Source organism: Acanthisitta chloris, unplaced genomic scaffold (assembly GCF_000695815.1).
Source record: "Acanthisitta chloris isolate BGI_N310 unplaced genomic scaffold, ASM69581v1 scaffold1232, whole genome shotgun sequence".
NCBI lineage: Eukaryota > Metazoa > Chordata > Aves > Passeriformes > Acanthisittidae > Acanthisitta > Acanthisitta chloris.
The window spans coordinates 86,969-95,450 of NW_008660891.1; the positions used below are offsets into that span (position 1 = coordinate 86,969).

The 8,482-nt window shown below is 37.6% G+C and overlaps 1 protein-coding gene across 1 annotated transcript in view; it reads left to right on the forward strand.

The window, feature by feature from the left end:
- The window catches only part of NRG3 (neuregulin 3), a gene marked incomplete at its 5' end in the record, with an annotated part of 26,993 nt that overhangs the window by 6,557 nt on the left and 11,954 nt on the right, over nucleotides 1–8,482 (forward strand). The window contains one exon of the mRNA XM_009069992.1: nucleotides 5,623–5,750. Within this exon, the coding sequence (XP_009068240.1) occupies nucleotides 5,623–5,750 (128 nt within the window). The remainder of the gene's footprint in view (nucleotides 1–5,622; nucleotides 5,751–8,482) is intronic.

An 8,482-nucleotide genomic window follows, 5' to 3' on the forward strand; every position in this document is an offset into this window, starting at 1 on the left:
GAAATATTTACTTGACAGATTGGAGGGGAAGAAAAGGGTAGGGGTATGGTGAGGCAGCAGAAAAGGAACTTTGAAAAGGAATTTCACAGGAATGGCTGAGTGACTCCCCATCAGAGACCAGAGATCTGCCCCTGGTGTATCTGCTGGGTGGGAAGGGAACCAAGCAGCAACGCAGGGCAGGGAGCTCTTGCACAGCTCTGCCAACCTTGACTTGACAGATTGGAGGGGAAGAAAAGGGTAGGGGTATGGTGAGGCAGCAGAAAAGGAACTTTGAAAAGGAATTTCACAGGAATGGCTGAGTGACTCCCCATCAGAGACCAGAGATCTGCCCCTGGTGTATCTGCTGGGTGGGAAGGGAACCAAGCAGCAACGCAGGGCAGGGAGCTCTTGCACAGCTCTGCCAACCTTGTGCCAGTTGCAGCCTGAATGTGATCCCTCTGCCATTCACATCTGCAACTGCCATCACATAGGTCTGGGGCAAAATCTTAGTTCTCTTCATTTCCAGGAGCTACTAAATAAACTTCAGTCAATTAAGGAAGTTATTTTCTGGAAAATACTCTTCCAGTCTGGCATTTTGGTTTATGTAATCCTGGAAGCTGTTTCTTTTCCCACTCCACATGCTCCTCTTACAACCAAGACAGTTTTCCAGTTTATGTCACCTTTCTGTCTTTCGCTAGAAGGTTCTCCTATATTTTTCTCTTGCCTATGTTAAATAGATCTGATGGTGCTTTCAGGTTTTGCACCCAGCTCTTTCTTCTTCTATAGAGAAGAATATTTTTGTGTAGACCTAAGAATAGTTGCATAAGGTTCCTTATTCTTGATGGCTATTCTGAAAGAGCTATCACCTTTTGACTCAGAGGTTGCTATATTTAGTAAAGGATCTATCTATCCAAACGCTGTGTTGTTCTAGAAAGAAGTTTAACTTATTTCCCAAGACCCAGGGTATAGTGTTTCAGGTGGTTTGTGGCTGTAAAGGGCTTGACCAATCTAAGTGAAGTATTTTTTCTTCCCACACTCAAATGCATTACATCTCCATTCCCTTCCTCTGCTCAGTTGTGATTCTGAAAAGTGAAATAAAGGGTTGGATTTTGTCAGGACAGCTGTGTTCTCTCTGAAATCCTGCTGCTTATCACTGGTGATTGTGCTCACCTGCTGTGAGCACTTCCCTTGGTATCCATGTCATTATTTTATTAGAGATACAAATTAGATTTAAAAAAACCCTGTATACTGTAAGCAGGATTCATAAGTAACTGTTTGAACACAGCTCCTGGTATTTCCTGAATCTCCTTCAAGCCCAGTGCTTTTCCCCAATATTCTGGCAGCAACACAATTTCTTGCTAAGTCTTTCTTGTTGGGTTTTCTAGCCTTTTGGATTTAGAGACTAATGCACTGGTAATCTTGCTATAATTCTTCAGCCAGGATAGATGTGCCAGTTTTTATATGTAGGATCTTTGAGGTACACAGGAGATTCAGATTTATTTCACTTAATGCATGAAACCTAGGACTTCCAAGTATTATGTACTCCTTCCCAGAGAGATTATACTCTCTTCAGGAGATATTCAAAGACTCTACTCCACAGGACAGCAACAAACAGCTCAATGTCTTCATAGGCAAAAGGAAGGAAATTGTGCTTCTCAGCTGCCTCCTTAGAGAGGCAAGAGCTCTGTGCACCCTCACACACCCTGCATGGGGTGGGAGGAGGTGAGGTGGCTCCTGATTGCTACTTCCTTTTTCCACCTTGACTAGAGGGTTTCTTTGAATTCTCATTGAAAAATATGTCAGGGATGGGGGAGCAGGAAGAGGCAGCTGAAACCTTGTCATTCCTTTAGTGACTCTGAGAATTGTCATGGCTGTTTAAAGTGGCCTTTCTCACCTCTGTGGTTTTCAATACATTCTCCCATGGTACCTAGTGGATCTATTAATTCCCCATCACTTTCCCTCTGAGGTGGTTAATATGCTCTTCATGCTGTGTTGTGTGGTTTCACTTTTTGCTACACTTGTTTCTAATAGCTTGCAATCACAAGCTCCAGGTTTCTGATATTCTTATAATGAGAGGAAAAACTGCTTTTTGTGTCTTGTTGCCTTTTGTTGATAGTAGTAGGAAATAAGTTCTTTTTAGTCACTGTGATAGAAATGCAATTAATATATGTTGAGCGACAGATACACTTAAATATTTTAAAGAATTACTCTGTGGTTTTACCTGAGTTACAATGTGATTTATCAGCTAAGATTAAAAGCAAATTTCCCATTTCTCTATCACATGACTGCTTAGGAAGAACAGCTAGAACAGGCAAACCTGAATTTACTGTCTTCTGTCTACAGCTAGTGTTGGCAACAAAACATACAGAGCATATGGGAACAGCTGTAAGGACGTTAAATGTACCACCTGATGGGTTTTGTGCAAGGTCAGCACATCCAGAAAAATCACTGGCTCTTTTCCTCCTTGAGGTGTCCTTTCTGAATGTAATTGAAAGCTAACCCCTCTGCCTTCTCAGTCCTTTCTGAAATGGGATCCCCACATCACCCCTCTTCCAATGCCACATGAATTTCTGGACCTTTTATTACTACTATTTTGGGAAAATCGTTCAGGGGGAAGAGCTAAGAAAAGCCAGAGGGAGGGATGGGTGTTTTGGTTTGCATAACACTAGGACAACAGTGTCAAGGTATTCTGTAACATTTGGGTGGCATATGTTATCCACAAATCCTATATTTTAGAACAAGGAATGTAGGGAATGGAGCAGAGGAATTACATGCTCACAGTAATACAGTAGGTCAGTGGCAGAGGCTGATTTCTTGTCTCCTGGCTCAGGCTGCCTTTGCAGATTCACTTAGGGTTAGCTAGCAGAGGGTGGAATTTTATTGTCAAAGAGTTGAGTAATTATCCCTAACAGATGATTTTCTTTATGAAACCATGGAAAACTGCAAACTATTTTTTTAAAGCTATCATTATTTATTTAGCCTTATGCATCAGCATTTTTCAGTAATTGCTCAAACAACCACAGATAATTAAGCAAGAAGATAGCAAAAACATTAAAAAACCCAAAATAGTATAGATAAGCTCTCGGTGATGCTTTAAACCTACTGGAACAGTGCCTTGAAAGTGGTTCACAGTTTATTCTCTATCATGGCTGAGTATTCAGCAGCTCACAACAGTCAGAAGCCTCTACAGAGCTCAGCCCACATGAGAACTGAGCTATGGAAGCAGCAGGATGAGCTCTGCAGGGATATGGCTGGGGAGCAATCCCACCCTGTATTTCTGGGGGCACCAAATGATACTGCTGCAAATTCTTCATAAAAATCTGAAGGTCTTTTTCTCCAGAGATGATCATAGAGAAGGGATGTGGCACTTATAATTAAGCTAAAAGATAATAAACCCAACTGTGTTTAAACCTGTTAAAATGTATGAATAATGTGATAGATCCAAATATGTTCAATTACATTGTTCAAATTCTCTGTATATTCACACCCGCAATTTAAACTGTGATTCACATTTTCATTGTAATGAATGTTATGACTATTATGTTAATTGTATAATAAGTGGTGTATCTGAAAATGGCATAAATGTTAGGGTAGGGGAAAAAATACCCTTTGCAGGCTGTGCCTGAGTGGTGCTGGCTGTTGGATCTTCTGTACAGTTTGCTAGTTGGCATCCAAGCAGCTTCCATGGTCCTGGTTTTCCTCAGTTGTGATGAGGAAATACTCTGTATACCATTGCTCCAGCCCACATCCTTAAACATGGATGTAGCAAAATGTGCAGCTTATCCCTAATTTCATGATTCACTAATACTCGTGGTCATATAAACCATTCAGACCTTTAATTTAGTATCATGACCAAACCCAAAAAAAGGACAGAAATAGCTTCTTGACAGTAGCAGCCCAGTCTTTACATAGCTCAAACTGATTTATTCAGGTCAGAAATCAAAGCCAGTTTCATTTCTGCAGTTGGCAGGATAACTATTAAAGTTTAAAACCATCACAGACATGAGTACCTTAAAATTCATACTTCTGTCTGAATATTTTATCTACAACATTTACAAGTGACAACTAAGATCATGATAACTGAAAGAAATGAGAGTGAAATATGTTTCTTCTTATTATTTCAGTTGTGTTTACTTCAAGTGTGCAGCAACACTTTGCATATTGCCACTCATAGCTTTGCCTTCAGAAGTATGTAAACAGTGATTTTATCCCTGTTTATGTGGATATTTCGCTCAACAAAAAGGGAGAAGAACATTGGAGAAAATGTTGAAGATCTGTTATTTTATCTAGAGAAATTGGTCATAAGATGTCTGAGTAGATGGACTAAAATTACATGTAACCCGTTTTAAAAAGAGAATAATTTTGTATGATCTTTTTGATCTAGGTGAAGTCTGTGGAAGTATAGAGAAGAATGAGTGAGAATCAGAAAATAATTCTGTATTTTTAAGGAGTTACTGGTCTTTTGCTAGACAAAACCAATAATTATGAATAACTGTGTTTTGAAAGAATTCTTACTGTCTTCTCCATTAATTTTTCTGCTGTTTTATGATAGCACGACATTTTTTACCTCTCTGATTTTTTTCTCTTATTATTTTGATTTTTATTTTCTTTCTAAAATATGTAATCATGTAAAGGCTTCCACAATACCAATTTATTGTTAAGATAACATGGATATCTGGGTGTCTAGTGCTAAAAATACAAACTCAATACAGAAAGGAAAATAGACTCATTAGTTTTAGTGCAAGCCCTTGTAACATAATGTAAAAAAATCTGCAAAGTGCTGTATTCTTCATACCTGAGTGGAAATGTGGGTTAACCTCTTGTATCTCTGAGATATTGCCCAGGAACCACTAACAACACCAATTCTACTTACAAGCCTAAGTGCAGCTTTTTCTGTGCTTGGATTTTCTGGCTCTATTCAGGATCAGAGAATTTTTTCCCCCCTGAAATTCCAGTTGAATCACAAAGCACGAAGAAACAAAAAAATCTGCTCTTGCTCATGTCTGGTGTCTGTTTTACAGACCTTTGTGTCTCACTATGTTCCCAGAGACTGCCCTACGCCTACACCTGTCACAAGAAGAATTATGTTTACACTGTTTTTACTAGTGCAGATACTCCCAGGTCAAAAGGTTCAGACTTGTTCAGAAGAGATATCTGGCTCTGCAGATACGATTCAAATATTTTTCTTGCTTATCTGATGACACAAATGCTGTTTCAGTTAGGTTTTCATAGCTGTACATGCTGATGAATGCAGTGTTAGAAGTCACCGAAGGACCCAAGAAGTTGCTGACTTGTCCTCTGAGATGTGTTTTGTGATCTAAGTCTCTGCATGGACAGCTACAAAAACAGCCTTTTAGTCAGAGGGATCAGTGTTCCGTATCATTATGGGCAGATGAGTCCATAATTTTGCTACTAATGCAGATACCAGCATTTTGATGTGAAGAATGTAATGGGAATAATGAGTACCGGTGCTTTCAGCTTTGTAAACAATACTGAATGAATGTATTACTTGAGATGCCTAATTTTGATTTAGAAATGCATTAGAGCACTTCTTGTCCCACTCCAATATGAATTCTGATTGAAAAGCATCAACAATGTACTTTATCTTTTGAGTATTAATTAATTTTATTCTCTCTGCTACAGTATTCAAAACCAGATAGGCATCCGGGGCCTATTCTGCACAAAGTTATGGAGTCTAGTTTTTCAGGCCCTCAGTCTTTCCCAGAGGCCTTGTGTCCTGACAGAGGAACCCAGCCCATCAAGCAACACAGGTGAGCTAATGGCTGTCTGGTGGGAGATTTGGAGAGCTGCCCAGGGATGTGATTGAACTGGTGATATGTATGCAGGATTATTGAGTGCTGGGACTAGGTGAGCTGCTGAGTGGTATGGTACCAGCAGAGCTTCAGTCTGCTTATTAAGCAGATGTCCAAGCATTATCTTAGCTGCAGACATAAAAGGTAATAGCAATGCTCACTGACTTTATCTGCATTTTGTAGAAGTCCTGGAGGAAGCATTTAAAGAAACCATCCAGGCTGTAGACACAGAGCAGTGAATGAAACAGCTGTAGTATGAAAAACCATTAAAAACAAGACTTTCCTTATTGATGTTCATGAAGTTAATGACTCATTTGCTGCAGAAAGACTTGGTTGCAAACTTTTAGCCTTTTTCACTGTTTCTTTAAACAAATGATACTTGAAATTAATAATGACTTCTTTAGGAAAACATGGCGGTCTTTGAAAACCAAGCTGAAAAAAGATTGGATAGTTGTTTCCAAGAGGAAAAAAAGAGGAATGTCATCCATCACTGGATGGCATTCAGATTAGAAATCTGCTTATAGTCTTTTTGGATGAGAAAGAGTGCAGATGCTTCATTATGGGACTAGAAACCAAACTGGTGTCTGTTATAAGTAATAGTGTTGGTCAAATGGCAGTGGTAACATCTGGTTGAGAGCACACAGAGAGATAAAAGGGACTGAGGAAAATGAGTTTGGAATTTTCTCAGCTAGATAATTTAGAGAGGAAGACTTCTTTATTAAAAGGATAATATTTTTTAATTACTTAAACAAAAATATGGGATTGCATGAGGTTATTACCTGGTTTCTTTAATTTATGGTGCATTTTCATTGCAGTCTGCCAGCCAGATACCTGTTCTTTCTCATTTTGAATGAGTGATGTACTTAACCTACAAAGTGCAGCATGTGAGCCAGAAAGGGATATTTGGGTCCTACTTTTACCTTGCTTAAGACTTTAATTTGGTATGAAAAAATAATGCCAACTGTCAAGTCGCATCCATTTCCTAGGTCTTATTCTTTATTACACAGAGATTTTCAAAATATGCTTAATAATTTTATTAAACATAGATGAACTATGGGACTGTTGCCTAGAATACTTTCCACAGAAGTTCTGGGAGGAATTTTATCACCATTTTGTCACAAGGTAAAGTTCAGAAGCAACACAGTGACATTCCCTTACCTTTAATAGTATGATTGCACTATCAGAGTTTGAAATGTCTTTGCTTCAGAACTAATTTAAGCAATGGAATGACTAGGAAATTTATAAAGAATTCCTTTGTAGTTTTCTAATTTAAGATTTATTATACAAGGCCCTTGCTTTATAAAACATGCAACAGACTTGAACATTTAAGACTTATAAGACTGTCTCTAATTTATGCACCATGTGATGGCTTCCTAATTTAGTTTCTACATAATGTTCAGTGTGCACAAATGATCATATGTGGCCAAATGAAGAAACCTTTTTTCATGGGGATATATTTTATCCTAAATATCCCTTCATTCCATTCCAAACTTGACATGAGGCTGGAAAAATTATAACAGCTCTGCAGGTTCTCTGTTTCACACTGTCATTTAACTACATTATTGTTTTATTTCTGCTTGCTATGGAAATATTCTGTTCTACTTCCAGACCTGTTTTCTCTGCTGGTGTTTTCAAGGACACAAATGTTGGTTGATCATTTCTTAAAATCAGGAGCTGGCTGTTCCCAGTTCCTAAAATGAATACAATTTTGGCCTGGCAATAAGATTATCAATATTAGGGAATCATTTGAAGTTATTGAAATGTGACTGACAGAAATTATTTCACTCAGATTTCTATATAATAGTAATTTCCACCTCTTATAACTTCAGCTGCATGAAAGAATTGCTGCAGAGATTAAATTGAAAATTGAAATTTAATCTCCAAAAATATTTTGCCTGTATTATTATTAATTCACTAAAACATTCCACCTGTATTATGCACTGCTATTACAGTAATGTTGCAGAATCTGCTTGCATATGTAAAATATCTCTTAGTACTGTCAGAGTTCAAAATTAACAAATGCATTTAATCAGTACTTCCTGTAAAGTATACAATGTACTCAAAAACTCATTGATGATTAGCTGTTGATTTTGGTAAGAAGAAAACCCATACTGTCTTATTTTCTAACCGATATAAACAAATTAGAGTTTTGTTAATTATGGGATTGAGTTGTGATCCCTTTGAATAGCAGTTTTCTTGGTAATTAGTCATCCTGACTTTCATTAATTGATTCAGTCATCATTGATTTTAGAGGGATTCATTTCAGAGAATACCATGATGAAAGCCAAATGCAGAGGCTTTCAGCCTAGAGCAGTTGTATTGTCTTACAAAAATGCCAAAATAGGATAAACTTACACTAAAATTAAAAATAATTTGTTTTCATTTTGAGTGAACTTTTAACACCACTAAAACCATGTTAAAAAGAACTTTTTTGATTTGGGAAGCATTTTACTCTTTATGCTCCCAATATAATTGATTCACTTTAAATTAAAGGAAAGAGTAAATTAAAGTAATTCTGTAAATAAGGCTGTTGAATTTCAAAGAGCAAGTATTGATAAACTAAAGCAACTAAGAACATGAAGACAGAGGAAGCCTGAAAGGAGAAAGTATAAAGAATCTGCTCTTTTCCCAAAGAAAGAGCATAGCTTTCTGAAAAAATTACTACAAAAAATGCCTTAAAGGAGTAAAGT